The sequence below is a fragment of the Hydra vulgaris genome, chromosome 11 (assembly GCF_038396675.1).
Source record: "Hydra vulgaris chromosome 11, alternate assembly HydraT2T_AEP".
NCBI classification, from domain to species: Eukaryota; Metazoa; Cnidaria; class Hydrozoa; order Anthoathecata; family Hydridae; genus Hydra; species Hydra vulgaris.
In genome coordinates, this window is record NC_088930.1 from 21,521,345 (window position 1) to 21,546,918 (window position 25,574).

The 25,574-nt window shown below is 27.8% G+C and overlaps 2 protein-coding genes across 14 annotated transcripts in view; one reads left to right on the forward strand and one right to left on the reverse strand.

The window, feature by feature from the left end:
• The window catches only part of LOC100206502 (cyclin-dependent kinase 6), a 45,891-nt gene extending 43,684 nt beyond the window's left edge, over nucleotides 1–2,207 (forward strand). For all 7 annotated transcript variants that reach the window (XM_065810447.1, XM_065810442.1, XM_065810445.1 and 4 more), the window contains one exon: nucleotides 1,501–2,207. In XM_065810447.1, the coding sequence (XP_065666519.1) occupies nucleotides 1,501–2,001 (501 nt within the window). In that variant the 3' untranslated portion in view covers nucleotides 2,002–2,207. The remainder of the gene's footprint in view (nucleotides 1–1,500) is intronic.
• Nucleotides 2,124–25,380, reverse strand: LOC101240286 (SANT and BTB domain regulator of class switch recombination). Of its 7 annotated transcripts, none has more exons than XM_065810439.1 (11): nucleotides 25,192–25,380; nucleotides 23,337–23,377; nucleotides 22,281–22,475; nucleotides 22,127–22,185; nucleotides 20,422–20,516; nucleotides 18,724–18,789; nucleotides 18,450–18,536; nucleotides 18,301–18,366; nucleotides 17,903–17,942; nucleotides 17,743–17,820; nucleotides 2,124–2,904 (listed from the first exon to the last, which is right to left on the reverse strand). In XM_065810439.1, exons 1-11 carry the CDS (start codon nucleotides 25,248–25,250, stop codon nucleotides 2,887–2,889), a joined length of 804 nt encoding a protein of 267 aa, XP_065666511.1. In that variant the 5' UTR covers nucleotides 25,251–25,380; the 3' UTR covers nucleotides 2,124–2,886. The 7 variants fall into 7 exon arrangements, with proteins under 7 accessions (XP_065666511.1, XP_065666506.1, XP_065666507.1 ...); XM_065810434.1 differs by having other exon boundaries at nucleotides 17,898–17,942; XM_065810435.1 differs by having other exon boundaries at nucleotides 17,898–17,942; nucleotides 22,281–23,190.
• Between the last annotated feature and the right edge of the window lie 194 nt (nucleotides 25,381–25,574).

Below are 25,574 nucleotides of genomic sequence, written 5' to 3' on the forward strand. Positions count from 1 at the left end.
TAAGCGCGTTATTATACGATTTATTTATTTTATGAACAATTTTCAAAGTTTTAAGTAACGTGTCAATTGTTATGTGTTAGTATTTTGTGCTAGCGCTAATAACAGATTAACAAAGAAAATTTAAATTAAGTATTTTTTCCATTATAACTAAGACGTTTAATGAGGAAACCCAACATATCTTTATTCTTTGTCGATAGTCTTTGTTAAGAATAAAATCTTAACAAAGAATATCGACATACCCTACAATCTTGATAGAGGAGCTTTTCTGCATCGAGTTTTTTAAAATCTTCTAGCTGCATATTCAAACATCGTAAATATATTATTAAAAAGTATGGTAATCATCTGTGCATTGTTTTTGATGGTTACAAATCTATCATTAAAGATCAAGAACGTCAAAAGAAAAGAAAATGATTGAAAACATTGAATTCAAACCAAAAAAAAAATCTGTAAACCATGTTTGTAGAGACAAAAGTTTTTTTTACAGCTCGGCTCCTAAGAAATGTTCGGCTACGGCTGCCGGACTTTATGAACAAAAATTGCAAATTTTGGAATATTTTTTTTGATCGCAATTGCCTACCCAAATCCAAACCAATTACAGCAATTATTTTTAATCAACTTTAATATTTAAAAGGTTAATCACAATTGCTTAATCCAGCACCCTGAAAAAAGTTAATTAAATTTTTAGCTCAAGTATTTATTTTATTTAGGACATTGTACTAATGCACATTTTTGATATATGGTGTGACTGCAGCATGAATATAAAAACTGCATGTGCAAAACAATCCTAATATCATAGAATAAAATGCATGAGTGCATGCGGACAATGTTAAGGCTTAGAAGTGCACAAATGTCATAGACAGTGTCAAGGTAAAAAGGAGTGCACAAATGCAGCAAAAAATGAAAATATCGATATCAATAACAACGAAAAAAAAAGTAGCGAAGGTTAACCACCTTCGCTACTTTTTTATCGAAATTCTGAAGAATCTATGAAAAAATATTTAAATTTTGACTTAATTTTCAAGTATATTAGTTACATGTTAAAATAACTATTTACAATTTAGTCAACACCTATGAAAATTTTAAAAATTAGTTTATTGGGATATCATTTGAAAAAATAATGTTGACTTGTTCTAGATAACCTATAAACAAGTTTAATATGAAACTCAAATTTAATTATTTTTCTAGAAAAAGCGTCTAATTTTGCCCAAATAATAAGTTTTGCATAGAACTACTAATATCAGAATTTTAAAATTTATTTATTTATATATATTATATATAACTTGTACACATTCTTTGGTACGCTTTGTTTTGTGTACGATTGTGTAGTTGTGTTTCTATGTTGTGCTAAATTTTATTAAGATTGAGTAGTTTTCAAGGTATGTTAAAATAGATAAAATTACGCTAATTATGTTACCAAATGCAAATTGATGTTTTTTAAAACATTCAATTTGCTTTTATAATGCAATTGAATGTTTTCTAAAAACATCAACTACTTTTTAGAAATTGTTGGTTTTCCATCCTTTAAAAAGAATAAATGCTTCTAGAAGTCTTGCGCATCCTTTCTTTTCGGAATCAAAATTTGTTTCAAAATTAGAAGTCCTAAATGAAGCTCATCTAAAAAATAAGACAATATTATCTTCAAATAAACCAAAGTTTTCTAAATCAGATATTTTGTCTACAACTGAGTTACAGAAACAAAACGTCATTGTTGAAACAGAGCGAACAACCAATAGTAAATCATTACTCAGAGTTGACTCTGGTATATGTTTATCGCCCACATCTGACTATTCCAGTAGCCAAGGTAACGAAATATTTGAGTTAAGTAATTTGGACAATTTTGTATGTGAAAACGAAAGTGAGAAAGAAAATAGTGAGCAATATGGTAGTGCCCAAAGTAGATCGATTTGCGAATTAAACGTGAAAAACAGTTGGAAGGATGAGAAAGATATCAAAGTAAATAACTCGAAAAAAAAAGCACTGAAAAGAAAAAGCCAAGAATAGCTTTATATTACTATATTTTAAAGTGAAACAGCGGGCAGGGTTTTTAATTGTAAATAAATTATTAAACGGATTGCTTATGCATCGCGTATTGAACTTTTAACTATTTCTGAGAAAATCTTACATGAATGTATATTTTAATTTATTAGACATTTCAAAAAATAAGAATAATATTAACGTATAATAATGAAATAAAAAATATATCTTCATCTTGTTTTTATTTTAAGCGTTTTTAAACGATTCTCTAATGTGGAAAAAATTCCACCTTCATCATTGTGATATTCCAAGTGAAGATTTAGTCTTTTTAAAATGTCGTTCATGCGCTTATCATCTTGTTCTCGTTGAATATCCTGATTTAATCGGAGTGGTAAATAATTATTCCAAGTCAAATTTGACAGGGGCTTAACAAATCTTTGATCTTTTTTCAAAATAGGGAACTGTTCTAACTGTTTGCTTGTTTTTTGACTAGATCGACACAACGAAGAACATTCATTGCTATTTTCAGATCTACATTCTATTATCCTGTCTTGAGAAAAGAATCGAGACTTTGTAACACTGCACTGACTGAATGAATTTGACGTCGCAGTGGTGGCATTTTTTTGAAAACAAATCACATCAATTACGTTTTTAAGTTCGTTGTATAGCTGTTTGGTGCATAAGATTGCATTTTTTTCATAGCTGCTTTCGAAAACGATATCGTGATCTTTGATCTGACATCCGTCATATAACTCAAGAAATTCAAATTTTTTTTCGGGCTGCCCGCAACACTGAAAAGTTGAATCTGTTTTTCCATTACTTGATGCTCTTATTATGGCGCCTGGATGGTAAACACATGTCTTAAAATCCGCAACAGGAAATATAGTATCACAAACATTACATTGCATGTAATTAATCAAACTCCATATCCTAATTAATATTAATAGATAATATAGTTAAGAGAGAATAAAAAGAAGCATTTATGTAAGAAATAAAAAATTAAAATTATTTTTTTTTAATGCCTCCTATCGCATACAAATTCTTGCGTGAGTTGCAGTCTTTTTGTTTAATCCAGTATTTTATATACATAATACAGTATTGTACATATCCCCTGAGCAGATATCTGAAATAAAAATTTCTAGTTAAATTTTTGTTTATTTTTAAGTTTATTTATATTTCAAAGAATTTAAAAGACTTGGAACGTTTCTAGTGCATATGGACTATAATCAAGTATAAGTAAATGAATTTATCAAAGTTATGAAATGCACGTTAAATAAAATAACCGTAAAAAAATTTTAGATAATAAATTTACCGATAAAAACGTCAAATTAGCTCGATAATTCAACATTTTTCATGAACACCTTAAAATTTAATTATTGGAACTGATTTCATCAAACTTAAAAAAATATATATTCTGTAAAGCTTGTTAAAACTTTTAATTTTTGACAATTTTTTTTTCATTTTGTGTCAAAACACAAGCTTTTTTTTAATACTTTTTTCATTAATTAGGACTTAGCAAGAAGATCATAATTCCAAGAGATTATCTTTTTTTTTTATTTAAAAAAGAAAAAAAGGTTCTCTCACAAACTCTCACCTTTTTTTTTGTTTAAAAAAAAGGGTGAGAGTTTGTGAGAGAACCTTTTTTAAAAAACTGGTGTTCAAAATCTATCTTTTAGTCATTGTCGTATTCTAAATTTGTTAATCAAGACAAGTTCAAAACAGGTTGTTAACTCGTTTTTTTCATGACATACTGACGATAAGATAAAGAAATATCTCACAGCAAACAAGATTATTCTAAATCATTTGTAATAGCAGTTAGAACTAATTTCCAAAAATTATTTATTTAACTATAATGACAATACAAACTTTTACATTCATCTAAATATAATGAAAATTTTTCTAATATGCAGCCAAAACCAATTTCAATCAAAACGTACATAATTTATGTATCTTACCAAAATGTCAATTACCAAAGTATCTTACCAAAATGTCATTTGGTGCAGGGAAATTGTAAAGAAAAATGCCAGTAAAACTGAAGGTCATTTTTCCTCAGCACTTATATGAAAACATATTTAGATCGAGTAGTATTAGATATTTAATTATTTGAAATAATAAGTTTGTGAGGTAATTGTTTAAATCGTATTTTTTTAATGTTAAATGTTTATTGTAATCGTAAACTAGCATTTAGTGGCAACAAAGTTCAAACTATTGATTTGCATGTATTTGCTTTTCAATGAAAAAATAGTAATAGCGAAAAGTAGTAGTTAGTTAGCTCTTGAGATTTGTGAGTCATCATGGCGGAAAAAAAAGAAACCTTTGGATTTCTTTATTAGAAAACGCAACTCAGATTTGGAGAGAGAAGACAAAATACAAGCAAAGACATTGAATAATTTTTCTGTTAAAGTGAAGATCCAAACATTAATCAGTATCAATTGCAGGTAAGATATGATATAAGAGTGCATTTATTACTAACAAGTTTGTTTACAAATATAAAAAAGTAATAAGTTAAAGAGATAATAGATTACTCTTTATTTGAGCCTTAATAACCATTGTGTAATATTTTTTTGATATTCTTTTCTTGATGACTTTTAACCATATTTGAAAATAAAACAACTTGTAATCTTGGAGCAAAAGACGTCAAAAGAAAATTCACAGTCTCAAGACTTAAAAGGCATTTTTAATGAAGCAGTTAAAACTGAAACTTTTTCTGTACAAGAGCGTTTTAATTTACAACCAAGTACTAGTGCGTCAATTTCATTTTCATATAAAGTTTAGCCTTTTCTTAAAAAAATAAATTGAACACAAATTACAGTACAAAGTCTTGTTTAAAACAGAAACTTTAGCTTTAACTAGGGTGTCTGCGCAGATCTGCGCAGACAAAATATGCGCAGACGTCGGCGCCGACGTCTGCGCAGACACTCTAACGGAAACGAAAAATTTAAATTATCTGAATCAAATGTCTGAAATTACTTTTTCATAATTTAATTATGCAAAAATAATTTCAGACATTTGGAAAAACTTGTAAAAAGTAGATAATTATGATAATTATCTACTTTTTACGAGTTTTTCATTACTTACCTGTTTCTTTTTGGTTCGAGCTACATAAAATCAATCGATATAAACTTTTGTAAGTGTTTCTTACTACAATTTAAAGTGATTTAGAATCAAGAAATCGTGTATTTTCGTCATTCAAAATGTTTAAAATGGAAAACATCAAAATTTTGAACTATTTGACAAATCTTGATTGAGAGAAGTGTTCTGGCACTTGTTTAGCATGTAACAAAACTGTTCAATAGTCGAAGGAACGCCTTGCAGCGCATAAAAGATTAACATGTCCAGGAAAAAAGATTGTTTTCTAAGCGTTATTATGAATCGTCACTCAATCAATGGTTCTCAGCAACTTCCGCCTACGTCTGATTCACCGACGCACATTGGTCAGATCTCAAAAAAGCTGGTCAAAAAGGAAAAAAGAAAAGTTTCGACACGGTATTTTTGGGCTATCAGGTTGGCTTTAGTGATGTTGGGACTACTTAATGCCGGCTGTGCAGAAGATCAGCTGTCCATTTCGTGCGATATATTGCAGGTCGAACGCAATATAATTCTTCTACACAGTGAGATGAATAACTTAAAAAAAGACAATGATCGCCATACGCACCGCCACACAGTGATTACCATTTTTCAATTTTCAAGATATGATTGCATTGCCTTTTTTTTCTTTCTTTCTTGTTTCATATTTTAAACTGAATACTTGGTTTTTTTTTTAATGACATCATTAATATTAAGAAATTTTTTTCATTAAAAAAGTTACTAACTTCATAATTAAATTAAGAAAAAATTACATATAAATCAAAACACAAACATTGTATATACTCTGTGCAAATGTTTTTTAAAGCTTTTATGTATTTAATAAATAAATTAATAAATAAATAAATACATACATAAATAATGCATAAATTGATAATTAAAATAAAAATTGCATTTCTATTGTATTAAAAGTATTAATACAGTAAGTTATATGTAATTAATACAGTAATTTAAATCTATAAGTCATATTCTTTTTATAGACGATATATGGATAGAATTCATTTAAATTACTCTATAATACACAATACATTTTTATTAAAATAGAAATTTCAAAATAAATAAGTTTGCTTAAAATTTGGTTGCCGTTTACGGACTTTCGAGATAAGACTTATTACAAAGAAATATTTTGCAAACGATTTGGAAATGGATAGAACTCATTTAAATGACGGTATAAATACAATTATATATTTTATTAAAATAAAAAGTTATAAACTTAACTAAATATTGAGTAAATAAATTTCAAATAAGTATAACATAGATTTTTTAAATTCAGGTTTATCAGACCACCGGTTGTCGTATATGAACTTTCGAGGAAAGAGATCATTATAACAGAAGAATATTTTGCAAACGATTTGCAAGTGATCATAGAACATTTGGAAAAATTTGACAGAAAAGATTGGATATGCAATTTCAATTCCCGACGACGTGAAACCTACTATTTCTGTTTTAATGACAAAGTTTAGAAGCAAATATAAGGAAGCAGCTCAACGACAAGATTACTTTTTCAAAAAGAACGAAAACTGGTTAAAAACTTCAGTAAACTTTCAGATTGATGCAAAACGTGTAACTGTAAATAAATCAACGGGTCAGCCCACCGGAAATTTCGAAACTTTATCTGATAGGTCCAAAAGAAGGAGGACTAACGAGATGCGTACGAAGTTCAGTCCTGCCGAATTATCGTTCGCTACGCAAATGAGTCTTTGATCTTCAGGGCATTCAGACGCTGCTAAGATTGTGAATGACGTTACACTGTCAAGTCCATTCAAGGCAACAAAATACAAAGAAGGCTTGCAAATATCATTATCATTGCCAGCCTTTTATGATGCAAATATAGTTATTGTTTATATATAGTTTTGCAAACAATATCGAGTGGACACGAAATCGACAATGAAAAGTTTCGAGGTTACGCCTTAACAACTGCAAGACACTTTATCAAAGAATATCCCTGGTACATCATGCCAAAATCATTAGATTGCTGATCCACGGACCAGACATTATTTCTTCGGCCATCTTACCCATTAGTCAACTGTCCGAGGATGCTCAAGAATCAACCAATAAGTTAATAAAGCAATATCGTTTGGGTTTTTCTCGAAAGTTTTTAAGAGCTAAGACTATGGAAGACGTGTTCAGGAGATTGTTGGCAACCACAGACCCCTACATTTCATCTCTACGAAAATTAACACCTAAAAAATTGAGGACTTTGTTGCGAGAGGCTGTTGCCCTTTTGGTTCCTGTAGCAGAAGATTATGAAGACTCTGACACAGATGCCGAGGAAACAGACTTTGAGTATAATGAAGATTTCAACAAAGAGACAGAAAAAGATTAAAAAGAACCAAAATGATTGTAACTGAAACAGAATGTTTTTTTTCTATATTTAATAACATCTTCCATCATTTGATCCATTTTTTAGCATTTATGGGCACATTGGATCCACTATTTTGTTTTTTAATTTTTTTAATTATTTTTTTTGTGAAATTCTTAATTTATGGCCTGAAAGAACCCTTAAAACCCATTTATGAACAATTTAAACAATTTTTCAACATATTGGATCAGGCATTTTTTTTTCTTTTTTTTATTCAGCGAATTCTTAATTAGTAACCTCAAAACATATTTGTCATGAAATTTCAGGCAAATCATTCAACGTTTTCATATTTTGACCAGCTTTTTCGATATCTGACCACTGTGCGACGCAGCGTGTACATCCACCAATTAATGAAGAACTCAAAAATGATATCGACACGAAGCTTGCTAATTTCTTTTACCGCACGAGTATATCATTTAGTTTAGTCGAATCGGAGGCCTTTAAGGATTTCGTTAAGTCGCTCAATCCATCGTAGGAATCTGTCATCCCGAATGCTAAAGTCTTATCAGGATCTCTGCTCGACAAACAATACACAAAATGTTCTACTTCTGTAAATGAAATTTTGAATTCTGAAACAAACTTAACACTGATGTCTGACGGCTGGACGAACATAAAAGGCGATCACATAGTGAATTTTTGTATTAAAGCGCCCGATCAAAAGCCTTTTTTTTACACCTCGATAAATACACCCGGAATCATTCAAAATTCATCTGCAGTTGCCGCGGTAATCTTACAAGTTATTGAGATTGGCTCACAAAAATTTACCAGTTTCATAAGCGACAACGCTCCTGTTATGAAATCAGCGTGGAGGATCATCGAGGAGAAATATCCACACATCTCGGCTAGCGGATGCGGAGCTCATGGAGTCAACTTGCTTGTGAAGGACATAGTTTCTACAACTGAGGCCACAAAAACAGTCAAAGATGCAGAGAAAGTCATCAAATATGTGGAAAATCATCACATCGTGAAAGCAAAGTTTGATGAATGACGAATTGCAGCAAATATTTCTCTTCATTGTCCATGCCTGTATCTACACGATGGTTTAGTTATTATAAATCAATGAGTCTCCAGCTATCAAAATACGTTCATATTAAGTTGGTAGACGAAGAAAGTACATTGCTGAAGGAAATTCAACCAAAGAATACATCTGCTGATGTTATGGCGTTGATAAAATCTAACCCATTTTGGGACCGTCTCTCTAAGCTTGTCATAAGTGAGTTTCCTTCCAACGTGATCGAAAAGCTAGAAAGTGATGAAGCTCCATTGTCTCTCGCGTATATTTACTTTGGTCAAATGTACAATTCATATATGGACGATAAAGACATATAACAAAAACTCGCCTCGATTTTCTCTTTACACCAGGTATTGGAATTGCTTTCATATTAACGCCCAAAAATGCCGCAGAAGGTTTATATTTGAATGAAGATAAAACCGATTTTATCACTGCTACAGTTGAATTCGCCAAAAAGATCAAACCTGAAGTTGCTGACACTGCTAAGGATAAATTGATTGCTTTTATAGGAGAAATGGCTGCGCTGCCTGAGAGAAAAAAGGAAACAATATTCAAGATGAACGCGCAAAATTATTGGAACATTATCGGTCGCGATAAATATCCTGCTCTTTACGAAATTGCTAAGCCTATTAAAGAAATGATCTGCTCATCGACTACAGTAGAAAGAGCTTGGTCGACCTTTCGATTTATTCACTCGCGACTAAGAAATCGTCTTACGAATGAGAGTTGAAAAGCTGGTATTCTTGTATACCAATAGAGTGCTGATGGACACAAATGACAAGATTGATTACATTCTTGAAGAAGATGCAATTCTCAATGAAATTGAATGTCAAGAAATCACCGAATAGGCGCCAGCATTATATTTTTTTATTACTGTAAGAATCTTTGAAAACTCCTATTGTTACTAATCACCGAATTTATAATAAAGTTAAAATATTACTTAAAACATTTTTTAAGTTTAAAACTTTTTTTGTTGATTTCAAAAATCGTCTGCAAAGCAGTAATTTTTGACGCCGCCGACGTCTGCGCAGACAAACTACACTGTCTGCGCATATCTGCGCAGACAATCCGAACCCTAGCTTTAACTCCTCTCTTTGTGCAGTTTCTTGGAACTCAAGGATGAGCTTATCGCGGGACAAGTGAAACAGTTTTCAAAGAAAACAGTGAAAACTTTTTAAAACTTGTTGAAAACATTTCAAAATGTTTTCAACAGGTTGTTCAACACTGTTTTTACTAAACATCTTCGTCAGGTAACTGTTTAAGAAACTCATGGACACTCTTTAAGCAAAAAAATTCAATTTCTGTAAAGTTATTGTGTTTATCTTGTGTGAACTGCAGTAAGCTTTGTATTATTTTATAGGTCTTGACTAAAATCCTGGCATAATTCGTAAAGAACAAAATTTATTCTTTACAAAATACACTAGGATTTTAGTATCATTTAATGATACTTGTAGTTCGGTTTGTGTATGCAGCTCCAGGAGAAGAAGTAAAGGTGAGGCAACATTTTCTTAGATTATTTCGGGTCTTAGATTCATCTAGGCAAAGGTTGACAGCTTGCTTGTTAGACGAGCTTTTAAAAAAAGGAACATGCACAATATGCGTGGCCAAGGTTATGATAATGGATCACGCAAAAAGGAAAAGAATGTAGGCGTACAAAAAAAGATCCTTGTTCTTAACCCAGATTTTTTTTGTTCCTTGTGAAAGCCATTCACTAAACCTTATTGTTAACGATGCAGCATTTTGCTGTACTCTAGCTGTTAACTTTTTCAGCAATATTCAGGAGGTTTATAACTTTTTTTTCCGGATCAACCCATATATGGAGTATATTACCAAATCGTGTAATTAATTTCATTGTTAATCCTCTAAGAGAAACCCATTGGGAGAGCAGGATTGATGCCGTTGAATTTTTGCGATACCACATTAATGAGGTTTATGACACTGTCTATAAATCCACATTAGATTCCAAGATTGATGCTTTTGGAAACCGCTATGGGAATTGCCAAGAAAGTTATAGATTTTAAATTATTCTGCTCTTTGGTCTCTTGGTATGTCTCGTTCAAATTTAATTTAGTAAGCAAAACACTTAAGATGAAAACTGTTTATCTGCAGAGTACTTTAAAACTAATTGAAAGTATAGAGAATTTTTTGGAGAACATGAAATCGGAAAATGGGCTGTATAGTGTTATTACAGATGCCATGGAACTGGCCAAAAAGCTAGACATCTGGAGATCTAAAGTTCTCTTATGAAGTTGTGATCAGGCCATGAAAGATCAATAAGCAATTTTATTATAAAGGTAAATATGAATCAGTTAAGTTGGCAATGGAGTCTTTTAAGGTGAATTTATTTTTTGTAGTTTTAGACTGCAATTAATTCTTTGTCATAAAGATTTGAACTGATGAAAAATTACAGCACACATTTTGAATTCCTCTATAATATAACAGAATAACGAATGTAACACAGATACAGTTAATAAAAAGTGCGAAAACCTGCATTTTGTTTTGACAACTGATGGCAAGAACAGCAACAACAACAAGATATTTATTTTCTTTCTTAAATCATACAAAGAATATAATAATAATAATAAAAAAAATTTAAATAAAAAATCATAATTCTATTGATCGTAGGAAGTAAAAATAATTGATTAATAAAAATATATATAAATAAAAGTAATAATAATATAAAATAATATAATAATGAGTAAATTAATTATAAGTATTTAATATAAAATAACTAAATGATTGATAGGGATGGTGTCACTCAAACAAAATTCTAATCAAAGGAGTGACACCAGTTTTTAAATATAATATGATTAAAAATAAGCATACCACATAGAACATACATAAACAGTAAACATTTAAAAATCATACTTTGATGATAATAGTAAAAAAATAAACAAACAAGAAGTCGACGATAATAGTTGCAGTAATCATAATGAAAAAAATATGAGTATATTTTAAATATTAGGTGAAAAATTTTAAGTGACGTCAATAGGCATGAACTGTTTGGTGATATCGTAATCTTTGCTCTAATCTTCCCAAAAAATAGCTGCCCCTAAACACCATTGTCATTTTCAACACTGTCAAAAATGTTTGATTGACATCATTCCTAATGTGCAGTATTAAAAACTCTCATGGTATCAGTGGCCAGCGGAGAAAAAAGTTATTTTTCAAATATAAATTCAAAATTATCAAAAATTACCTTCGATTGACCATTTCTCAAGACCGCTTATGTGGATGGCCACATTGACAATTGAACACCAAGTTCCGAGTACTAACCGATTCCTTCTTTAAAAGATTTTTAAAGAAGGAATCGGTTACTTAAAGCGAGAAAAGCTTGTTACTTGGTTATACGTTTTATTTTTGTCAATTAAAACTTTACGATGTGCTTGTTAACTTATTTGTTCAAAAATGTATTTTATGACGCTTACAATTTTGTAGTCTGTTTTTATGTAAAAAGCGGTAAATATTTATTAGGATATTATATTTTTATTGTATTTTAGGGGTTTTAATAAATATGTGCAATTTACCAGAACACATATGATAAGTTAATAATAAATACACAATTATATTTCGATTTTTTCATAATAATAACTATCGTAAAAATTATTGGTTTATTAATATAATCTGCTTTGCTGTTAATTTTAATTTTTAAGAAACAACCATTTCAATAATACTTATTTTAAAAACTTATAAAAATATTAAACCCTCAAAATACTTTTTCAGAATTTTTAAAGGAATCAGTTTTTTTATAGGGGGCGCCAAACCTTGATCTCGCATATACCAAAAAACATCCTTGAACCGGCCCTGTATATATATATATATATATATATATATATATATATATATATATATATATATATATATATATATATATATATATATATATATATATATATAGACACACACACACACATATATTACATACATACATACATATATATATATATATATATATATATATATATATATATATATATATATATATATATATATATATATAGACACACACACACATATATTACATACATACATACATATATATATATATATATATATATATATATATATATATATATATATATATATATATATATATATATATAGACACACACACACACACACACACACACACATACACACACACACACACACACACACACATATTACATACATATATATATATATATATATATATATATATATATATATATATATATACACATACATACATACATACATATACACACTCACACATACATATACATACATATATATATATTATATATATAATATATATATATATATTAGGGTGTATGACTTTTTTGAATTTCAACTAACATTGCTTTTCATAAGGTGCCCCAACCTTGATATTACTAATAAATTTTTTTTTCTTCATGATTAGATCACTCCATAACTTCCCTCAATGGGTCCAAAGGTCATTTTTTGCCCATATTTCAGACTAAATGAGGTTAACTAATGTTACCATTATCCAAATTAGTTTTTATTTCTTTTTTTTTGTTGTTGTTTTATCTTTTTGAAGAAAATAAAAATATAATGATAAGCTTAATTTGTTTTTTTATTTGAACAATGAAGATCAAAAAATTCAAAAATATTTATTTATTTTACTATATTTTAAATACACATATATTTGTTTTATTTTGTGAACAATTATATTTTACCTTGTGTATACAATTTGATTTTTAACTTATTTTATATTTTGTTTATCATTTATCTTTTCAGTAACTAATTAACTTTAAAAAAATTTCTTAATAGTAAAATCCCACCAAAAAAGAAGCTTACTCGAAATAAGGCTGAAGTATTTCTAGTAAAGAAAGTTAGAGAAAATCTTTCATGTTATAAACTTCCTACTGGCATAGAGGTTTTGCAATACTACCTATATCTAAGAAACTTGAATCCCAAAGTAAAGAAAACGGTTTTAATTAGATGTCATTTCAAAATTAATTCATTTGAGCTTAGATGCCCTACACAAGCTGATTGTTGTGTAATGTCTAAAATGGTAAGGTCTTGCAATCTTGTAATCTTGCAGGATTCCCTATCATAACCTTTGAAAATATTAGGTAAATTATGAAATCAAAATTTATTAACAAATTTATTTTTATCTTTATTTTAAACATTGAATAAATTTTGCATTTAAAAGAAAGAAGATTGATAAAATGGTGAACAACTATTACAAGTTAAAGAAGAATAGCAAAAGAAACAACCTAACAGATACAAAAAGTAATGAGAAATTTTTTGAAGTAATGTTAAAATGCTTTTGGATTAGTAAAAAAAAAGGACTAATTGAAGATATTATGAAAGACAGGAGAAGGACACCAAAAACCAAAAATGAAGATATTGCGTTTATTTTGGACTAACTCGGAAATAGGACGGGAAGAATAGGAACAAATGATAAAAGATTTACCTACACTATTAAGAGATCTCACAAAAAATTCCGTTCCATGTTAAACATGGAAATTAAACTAAACAATGGTAACAATTTAGACAGTTTAGAAAACTCTTCAAGCAATGATAATAATTCTGACTGTGAATATGTAGCAGATATAAAAAAAGAGCAATCTACCTCTATTGTTTTTTTACACACTGCAATAGTGGCAAGTGTTATTTCTAACTCTGGAAGTGATGTTACTAATTTTGCAATATCTTCTTCAACTGCGTTTAGAGTTGCAGAGGAAGTTGTAACTAAAGAAGGTGAAAAGATTAAAAAACATGTTACTGATCTTGTTAAATCTTCATCATTACCAATTATTCTCCATTTTGATGGAAAAATAGTTAAGGAGGTCACAAACGGAATAGAACATCAACTTGACAGACTTGCTGTTTCCATCAGCATAGATGGACAAAGTGAGCTTCTTGGGATTCCTCATTTGAACTCTAGTACTGGAGAAACACAGAAGAATACAATCATAAAACTTCTTCATCAATATGATACTTTTGATAAATTACAAGGATGCGTTGATACTACTTCTGTAAATACTGGTAATAAAAAGGGTGTGTGCATTAGATTAGCTGCAGAGCTTGATAGACCTCTACTTCTCCTAGCATGTAGGCACCACATCTATGAAAGGCATATTATTCACTGCTGGAACATTTATCCAAGCAGTAAAACAAATGGCCTAGATAATCCATTGTTTAAGAAACTTAAAGATGTATGGAACTCAATCGATCAAAATTCCATAGTGTTAAACAAAGTAAAAATTTAAGATATTTCTGATAGCTGGCTGCAGGTACAATTCAAGGAAGCCTTATCTTTTTCTCAAAATATTATTAGAATGAAAACAATGAAAAAGGTATTTAAAATTTTGAACAAATAAAATACTCTGTAATAAAATGTTTAGTAAGCTACTGTTTTATGTCTAAATAAATAGTCTTATTTAGGATGGATGAAGGTCTGATTATCTAGAGTTAGTGGAATTGACAACAATGGTTTTATCTGGTGATGAACAGTACAGACTAAGAAAACCTGGGCCTGTTCACCATGCCAGATTTATGGCAAAGGGAATATACTTTCTGAAAATGTATCTCCTTTTAGACAACATTTCTAGCTTGACAGATTTCGAGAAGAAATAAATAAATGATATGGCATTCTTCACAGCTGTATTTTACACTGAGTGGTTTATAAAGGCTGAAATTCCGGCTGTCGCTCCATATCAGGTGACATTTCCGTGTTTTAAAAGTTTTTAATCATTAATAATTTATTTTTATTCTTTTTCTTTGTTTGAAAATTTTGTGTAATATTTAATATTCTAAAAATCTTTAGGATATGAAAGCTCTTTGACAGATGTTGAGATACTCAAAAATGATTCCTGTCCAGGCAAATCCTGTTGTAGAATCTCTAAAGAGACACACCTGGTACATAGACCCAAATAATTTATTTATGTCTCTTGGTAATAAAAATGTACAAGAACGGAGTGGCATTGCTAAGAAGTTGTACTTAACCCCAAGACCTACAACTTATGCCATAGAGAGACATCAAGTTAATTTAAATATACTGAACTCCCTTATGTTTAATGATGATTCTCCCCCAAGTTTGACCCCGCTTATAACTGACCAAAGTTGGTTAATTTTTCATATCTTAAACCATGCAAATGCTGAAGTACAGTGGCTTAAGACTCCATCTGAGACATGGGATCTAAATGACTATTACCTAGAATTCAAACAATTTGCGAATAATCTTGAAGTAGTAAATATGACTGTAGTGAGAGGGCTATAAAACTAGTTCAGTTATCTATTTTTTATATTTGGTTTTATGTTAAAAATCTCAATTTAATTCACGAGCTCATTACTTTTAAATATTCTTTAATAGGAGTTGATCAATAAATCGCGCAATGAGGATAAAAGACAAAGTACCTTCCTCGTATCAAACAAATACAAGAGTGAAAGAAAAATTAAAAAAAAAATCTGATTATGTAAAGAATTCTTTGTTTACAAAATAAAATTATAAACATGAACTATGTTTGACAACTAATTACTTCAGAAACTAATCATAAATCATGGTTTTATTATGTAAATATAAATATTTTAATATGTAAAGTATCTTGTTAACAAGCAGAACACTAATATAGTGCAAAAAAGCTTAAAAATGCTTTTTTTTTAATTTTTTGATCTTCATTGTTCAAGTAAAAAAAAAAATTAATTTGGATAATGGTAACACTCCCCTCAATTAGTCCGAAATATGGGCAAAAAACGGGTAAAAAATAACCTTTGGACCCATTGAGGGAAGTCATGGAGTGATCTAATCATGAAAAAAAATAAATTATTAGTAATATCAAGGTTGGGGCACCTTATGAAAAGCAATGTTAGTTGAAATTCAAAAAAGTCATTTTTTTGGAACACCCTAATATATATATATATATATATATATATATATACATATATATATATATATATATATATATATATATATATATATATATATATATATATATATATATATATATTATATATATATATATGTTGTTAACTAATATTTTTAATGTAAGGAAACAACTAGAAAACAAAATTTGTTTACTAGCCTATATAATTAGATTATTTTTAAAAATATCTACTGTGCAAAAAAATAGGTTAATTAAAATTAAGTACATATTTTGGAAATAATGAACAATAATAAGTAAAAATTTAATTTACTTAAGGCTTAATAATATTTGGTTTTATACCCTTTATTTGCAATTATTGCTGCACATCTTTTTGGCATGGTATCAACTAATTTTTGGCATGTACTTATTGGAATGTTTTTCCAAATGTATTATATAATACTTATTTTAAAAACTCATAAAAATATTAAACCCTCAAAATACTTTTTTCAGAGATTTTCTATTGGATTTATGTCCGGTGATTGGGCTGGCCACTTCAAAATCCAAATTTTCTCGTTATGAAACATTTTTTTACTACCTTATCTCTATGCTTTGGGTCATTGTCTTGTTGATAAACCCAAATCAAAGGTAGGTTTTCTTGCTAAGGGTAGCATAACATCCTGCAGTATATTTAAATATATTTCTTTGTTCATATTTTCTTTGATCCAAAAAGGGGGACCTACTCCATAATATGAAAAGCAACCCCATATTTTAATATTTCCACCATGTTTAACCGTTTGGACGGTATATCTAGGATCATATTCTTTTCTTTTTGGTCTTCTGACATATTTTTTCAGTGCATCTGACTCAAACAAGTTAACTTCGGTCTCATCTGACCAAAGAATATTTTGCCATTTTAAAGATGGCCAGCCCACGTGTTTCCTAGCAAAATCTTTCCTGTGACTAATGTAAGTTTTCATGCATGTGTAAAAAATACTGTACTCAAAGCAAAACTTTGGGTATTATTATTTTCTTGTGTTGTCAGGTGGGGGAAAAGGGGGCAAATTTATAATTTTACTTCTGAAAGGAGTATATAAACCATACTAATAAAACATAAAACATTGATGAAAAAAACATTCTGATTGAAACATTCAAATATAGCGCATAAACTTATTTTATGAATTTAAGTCAACCTTATTGGTTCATTTATTTTTAAAAGTAAAATATATTGGTTAATTTATCTTTAAAAATGAAATATATTCAATTTTAATTTATATAGACAAAAATGTTTTAACTACAATATGAGTGAAGGAAATAATAAGAAATAAAAAATTATTGAAATCTTCTGATCCAACTTTGGCTTAATTGTTATTTTTTTTCTTTGCAATATTTGTTTTTTTGTAAATTAATGCACAAAAGACTGCAACTACTTAAGATGTTTTTGCCAAATATTTTTACTACATAAAATTATTATTTTGAAATCTAAAACAAAAACTTACCTCCAGTATACAAGAGTCCAAGATTTTAACTCCTCTTTTAGCATCAACAAATAATCTGCAGATGACCATAAGGAATCCCTTTTCATTCAAAGAATAATAATAATAAACGTTAAAAAACAAAACTAATAATATCAAATGTTTATAAAATGTTATACCTTACATGGCACCAGCGTATATTGCCATAGCTATCAATTGTCATTCTAGAAAATAACAAGTTTATTATAATATAACATGATTATCAAAATAATGTGTTTATCACAACATATTTTTATCATAAGGGTCGTCCATAAATTACGTCACGCAATTTTCGACTGTTTTTGATCCCCCCCCATCCCCCATCGACAAAAAATCGTAACACTCAAGTAGCAAGTTTTGTACAAGTTGTCACAAAACCACCAATCCCCCTTATCACTAATAGCGTGACGTAATTTATGGACAACCCCATAACATGTGTTTAAAATTTAAAAACTGGAAGGCTTACAAAACCGTGCTTTTTTACAACATTACAATGTGATACAACATAATTTCACATTAACTTAGCATAGATAAATTTATAACCTATCAATTGAACATGAAATTCGATTACAGATATATGCCAAAAGATACTTTCCACAGACAAGACACCTGTTATAAAATATCTATATATTTGTATGTCAGCAAGAAAAAATTAATTTAAAAATTGAAACAGAAAAAAACCTTTAATTAACCTAAACAAAGTAGAAGCATTATTTGGTGATAGTTCGGTAGAATAATCAGGTTTAAAGATTTCATCAAGCTTCACACGAAACAACCTACTATATTATTAAAATACACAAACTTTATAATATAATATATTAGAATAAAAATTAATTTCATATATAATATATTATAATAAAAATTAATTTTGTTTTCTTAAACATTCAATTTTGCATTTTATAAACATCAAAAAACTACATGGTAGCGCATATATTGTTATATCTTGGTGATTTTTTCAGTATTCACCTTTTAAATTTATCATCATTATCTTGAAGCTGATATATTTGTCTTTGATCGAATCGAGATGCAATTCTAAAATAAATTCAGAAAAAACAAATAACTATATTAATAATAACAGCAACGGAAATACAATAATTTTTTAATAGGTAGTAGAAAAAGATTTGAAGAGCAAGAAAATTATTGACAGAATACTTTAAAAAAAAACTGAAATCTGTATGAGCCAGAAAAACACAAAGATAGGAGAGAACTTCAAAGCATTGACGTTCAACAAAAAAAACTTTATGAATAAGTTATTTGTAAAAACATGGAGGTTACGTTTTGGTTAGTGGAACAAAAAGAGAAAAGAAATCATTGGAAGAACCTATACAAACATGACAACAATACTTCAAATAATTAAAGATAAAAGATTTATAGAGGTAGAGAAGAAAAAATTAGGAGTAAGAAAGTAGTAAGCAGGAAAAAAACTTTGCTATGGATTAGACACATGGTTTTGATATGAGTTCAGTAGTGATATGATATAATAAAATGATAATCCACAAAGACATAAAGTAAAGAACTCAGTAAGAGTGTTGCCATCACCAATATATTATTATTATTATTATTTATTATTCAAGCAGCTGTGATGCATGAGTTAGAATCTTAGAGTAAATAGCTCCAACATTTGATGCCTGCTCTGGCCACATTTGCGATATCGATAAGGAAGGTGACATGAGCTTCTTAGTTAAATGCTTTTAAAGCATTATAATGCTTTTTGAAGTACCCTGACATCGAAAAAAAAATCAATACTAATGGACAAAATACGGCAGCTTGGAATTTGCCAATGCAAATTCCAAGCTGCCGTATAAGAAAGATTAAAACCAAAGTTGGCTGCCAGCTCTAAGCAATCAAAAAGTGATGATTTTGCAGTGTAAAGTTGTATCATTAGCAAATTGAGTCACTTAAGAATTAAGGTTGCCAATTAGGAAGCACATGTTAATCAGGAAGACCAATAATATAGATGAAAAATCAGAACAAACTCAAGAGTTTTTAAATCTGGAATCACTTATTTAATTTTCCGAAAGGCAGAAAAACAAGATTCATTTAACCACTTTTGAATTAGTTTAGTTGGTGAATAGCAGAAAAACTTTCATTTAATTAGTTGTGTTGATGGTCTCAGTAAAATAAATGCTTATCTAACCTATTATCTTATCGGAACTTTTATTTCTTTAGAAAACTGTGTCATTAGCAAATAAAGCCACTTTAGAAGTAAGATTGTCCGGAAAACCATTAATATAGATAATTTCTTTAGAAAATTCTAAAATAAACAATGCAAAACTATTATGAATTGAAACATTCATTTAAAATAATCAATGCATAACTATTATGAATTGAGCATTCATTTAAATTAAACAATGCAAAACTATTATGAATTGAGCATACACTTTAATTAAACAATGCAAAACTATTATGAATTGAGCATTCATTTAAATTACACAATGCAAAACTATTATGAATTGAGCATTTATTTAAATTAAACAATGCAAAACTATTATAAATTGAAGCATTCATTTAAATTAAACGCATAACTTGTGTAAATCTAAAGATTCAACAAATCAGAAAATTTACAAGTAAATGTTAGTATATACATCAAAAAGTCATTTTATTACAAACTTATTTTGAAGTTTGTAAATGTAAACTACTTTCATATTTTAAGAATATATTTACCTATATACTATCTTGTCACTTATGCCATGCATGTTATTGGATGCAGCTATGACATCATTCAAATGACTACAGCAAAAATTGATGCATTTCTTGACCTTAATTGGAATTAAAGACAGATTTAATAAATATTTACAATTAAATAAAATAACATGTTAATAATAATAACTATCATAAGTTAAATGCATATTTACAAATAAATTAAATAATGACTAATTTAATACAACAAAACAAAAACCTTGTTTGGAAAAACTTTGTTTAAAAAAACCTTGTCTAAAAACTTAATTGCTTGGTTATAAAATGAAAATAAATAATTTTTTTAAAATTGTATTTGTATAAAGCATTTGTCATAAGCAGAATTAAAGATAACCAGTAAATATGCAGTATCTGTGTTTTATATAAGATTAAATTAAAAGTCTGTATTGAACATTATAGTTGCTTGGTAGTATCAGATGACTAATGGTCTCAAAAGCCAATTGAAAAATAAGTTGTGTATTTTTAGATAATTTATTTTGTGTATTTTAGATAACTAAGTGTATTTTAATATAAAAATTGCTATAATTTGATATCATTGCAATGACATGCAAATAGTGGAAGTGTTTTTAAACGGCAAAAATAAGAAAAAGAGATGAACAAGGAAAAGAGAAAAAAAATAGAAAACATATTTAGAATAGAATATTTAAAAAAAAACCAATAAAGTGAAAAAAGGAGAGTTTTGAAAATTATTAATAAAAAGATTAAGAAAAAAAAAACATTCAAAAAGTAAAACAACTAAACAGAAACAAAAAACTTTTCCTAATAAAATCGAAAATGAAAAAGGAAATGAAAAAGAACAAGATGTAAAAATTGATTTTATTAATTTATATTGTTTGCTTTGTTTATTTTTTCTTTTGTTCATTTGTTCATACTGTTTGATTTCTGCGTATTTCTGTGTAATTATACTGTTATGTATTTTTGTGGATTGTTTGCATTGTCTGTATTTTTGTGGATTGTTTATACTATCGTAAATATCAGTGCTTTATTTATACTGTCATAAATAACTGTGTTTATGTCGTGTATTTCTTTTGGTGGTGTTGTTGCTATTATTTGAGTGATTTCATATTTTTTGTCTTAACATATAAATATATAGTCTAAATTTATAAAGTCTAAATATATAGTCTAATTCATTCATTACATTTCATGCCATCTTATTTACTCTTTCCCCCCTTTTTTTTTTGTTATTTTTTTTTAAATATCATTGTTCCTCTTTTTACTGATTTTTACTTTTTTTTTTTTTTAAGTTTACTGTTACTTTTAGTTGTTTATTTTTTGTTTTATTTCTTTATTTTATGAAGGTGTCACTCCAATGACTAGTTTTTAATTATACGAGTGACATTGAACCTGATTTTGTTAAATTATAAATAAATTTGAAATTTTTCAATTTTATGGTTAGTTAAACAGATAATCAATGAGAACTAAATAAAATTACTATAGACATACCACCTTTTAAGAATATATAATTTAAATTACTAAAATGTAGAAATTAGTGGAGTTTCAGTAGCATGTAAAAGAAAAATTTTATCAGTACTTAACAGAAGCATAAGAGAAGCTAAATTGTTTTAATATCAGAAAAATAATTGTTTTATAAAACAAAACTAGAAGTGCTATGTAAATAGTGCACAAAAAAAAAAAAAATACAAAAAAGAAGAAAAAACAATATAGTCCTTACTAAGCTATTCATTCTTAGAAACTCTGACGACAATAATAATGGAACAATATTATTAACATCTAAAAATAATTATAGTTTGATAGTAACCAGATAGTTTTCTTTACACATATTTAATTGGTTATGTAAACCAAAAAACATCCTTGTTATCACATACCTAATTTTAATTCTTCGCCACTTTTCTTTTTTATATAATTAATTAACCATTGAAAAATATTCACATCACAATGAACTGTAATATCAATATTACTCCATTGATGATGACTCCATTGATGACTTAAAGACAAATAATCTCTAAAGTAGGGCATTTCTTTTAAAAGAAGATATCCAGAACATTTAAAATCTCTCATCGCTAAATCAAAATAACAACAATTTCTTTTAAAAGAAGATATCCAGAACATTTAAAATCTCTCATCGCTAAATCAAAATAACAACAATTTCTTTTAAAAGAAGATATCCAGAACATTTGAAATCTCTCATCGCTAAATCAAAATAACAACAATTTCTTTTAAAAGAAGATATCCAGAACATTTAAAATCTCTCATCGCTAAATCAAAATAACAACAATTTCTTTTAAAAGAAGATATCCAGAACATTTAAAATCTCTCATCGCTAAATCAAAATAACAACAATTTCTTTTAAAAGAAGATATCCAGAACATTTGAAATCTCTCATCGCTAAATCAAAATAACAACAATTTCTTTTAAAAGAAGATATCCAGAACATTTAAAATCTCTCATCGCTAAATCAAAATAACAACAATTTCTTTTAAAAGAAGATATCCAGAACATTTAAAATCTCTCATCGCTAAATCAAAATAACAACAATTTCTTTTAAAAGAAGATATCCAGAACATTTGAAATCTCTCATCGCTAAATCAAAATAACAACAATTTCTTTTAAAAGAAGATATCCAGAACATTTAAAATCTCTCATCGCTAAATCAAAATAACAACAATTTCTTTTAAAAGAAGATATCCAGAACATTTAAAATCTCTCATCGCTAAATCAAAATAACAACAATTTCTTTTAAAAGAAGATATCCAGAAAATTTAAAATCTCTCTTTGCTAAAACAAAATAACAATTTCTTATAAAAGAAGATATCCAGAAAATTTAAAATCTCTCATCACTAAAACAAAATAACAACAATAATTAAATAACCAGCATATTTTTCACCAACTCAAAGTTACAATATAAAGAAAAGCAAACTTACTGTTTTTAATTTCATCATGGACGTGTATAGTAATTTTTTTTCTAAAAAAAAATTTGCAATTAATTGATACTGAAATAGCAGTAGACCTGGTCACAAAAATAAATTGATCAGTTAAGGTGTAGTGTCAAAAGAGGCGTTTTATGTAGACCTGCAATACATCTGCAATATAAGCTTTTAAATATGTGTTTTATCTTTTATTTTAATAAAAACTTTAATGTTTATGGGAAACATTATTATTATTATTATTATAATATATATATATATATATATATATATATATATATATATATATATATATATATATATATATATATATATATATATATATATATATATATACATATATATATATATATATATATATATATATATATATATGAGAGAGAGAGAGAAATATATATACATTATCTGTACCCTCATTGCTTAACATACTTAAACCATTTTCATCTTCTCTGACAAACTTTGTTCAATACACTCACTATTCCTAATAATTGTCTAAGATTATGGCTATACTTGTTTTGTTAGATTCACACACCCATCTGATCATCATCTTCTCTCTCAGCTAATACAACACCTTATAAATAGAGGAGAGTTGCCTAAATTAGAACAGTCCCTTAATTGAAACTTTATTTGAACATTTGTTCTGAAAATAAAAGTCAAGGTTATATTTTATATTTTTTTATGAAATTGTTTTATTTTACTAAGTTTGAGAAATTTTGAAAGCTTAATGTTAAAAAAAGCACAAGCACCATCACTTTAAAGCTTTTTTTGCATCATTTTTCTTCAGGTGATCTAATAATAATGGTGTTCACACTATATATTGATTGCACCCGGTAAACTGTACTTTTGTGAATTATATGGTTTTTTTGTGTTTAATCCGATGGAATTTAAAATGCAAGTAATAATATAAACTTTTCTTATAAGTTTATATTATTTATAATTTGCTGCAAGCATGATATTGCAGTGATATAACAAAATAGTAAAAGTTTCCTTGACCAGAACTGTAAAGTTTTTAGTACTTAATCAGTGATGAAATCACTGGGGTCACAAAGGGTTGAAGAAATAGTTTAGACGCAATTTAAAAATAAATAAATAGAATCATAAACCTCAAAAATAATAATTTATTCAGTGATTTTTAATTGATAAAATAAAAGAATTCATAGTAGTTGAAGCTTTTGTAAAATTTATTATTTGTAAAATTTAATTTTGTTTAGACAATTTTAATCCTATTATGAATTTTGAATGAGTTGAACTTTTTTTAAAAAGAAACAAGAAACAATATTAAGGAACCAAAGTATTCCAATTTCGGCAACCGATTACCTTGATTGGAACAAATTGGTGTCTTGATAAAACCGAATTTATTTCCAATAAAATTGGAATAAATTAAATCAAATCATGGCTAAAAGAGTAGAAGGGTTGTCTGTTTAGAAAGATTTCCATAATGCTATTTTTTATATGACATGGAGAAGTTGAAGCAATTTTTTACAACCCAATACCCTTCCTAGTGTTAACCTGTTTTACAGACCAAGACAGAGTATTTTTATTTTGATACCATCCAAGGCTCACAAACTTCTCCTACACTTCAATTGCCATGTGGCAAAAAAAGCATTATCTGCCCCAATAAAGAATAAGTTTAATGTCATGACTAGGATAAATTATTAGAGATTTACTATTAAATAACAAAATTATTTAGTAATAAATCTCTTTAAAAGACATTTAAAAAGTATATAATTATAAAACTATTTAAAATTTCAAAAAAACGTTTTAATAAATCAAGAAACAAAAATAAATTTATTAAAATTTAAAAAACCAAATACTTGTAAACTACATAAAAATTAAAAATAAAATCACATACTGCTTTTTGATCGAAGGGTTTTCCTCAAAAAACGATGCAAAAGATGGAAGTGTTGACATTTTTAACCTTTATTTAATTTGCTCAGTAAAAAAGCTAAACACACAGCATTTTATTTGTTTTAAACAATGTAACCATGCAGCCAAAAAACATTAAACTGAACATCTGCATTTGAATTTTTTGTTAATAGTCTTGAAATAAAATATGTAAATAACTTAAATTTACATAACTTCAAACAATTTAAACTAAGCAAGTATAACCACACCCCCAAAACATTCAAATATTTGATAAATTGTTGATGATAAGAATTTTATTGAATAGAAAATTATTTAATAAATTAAAAAATATAGTACTTCAATTAGAAATTTCAATTGATTATTTAAAAA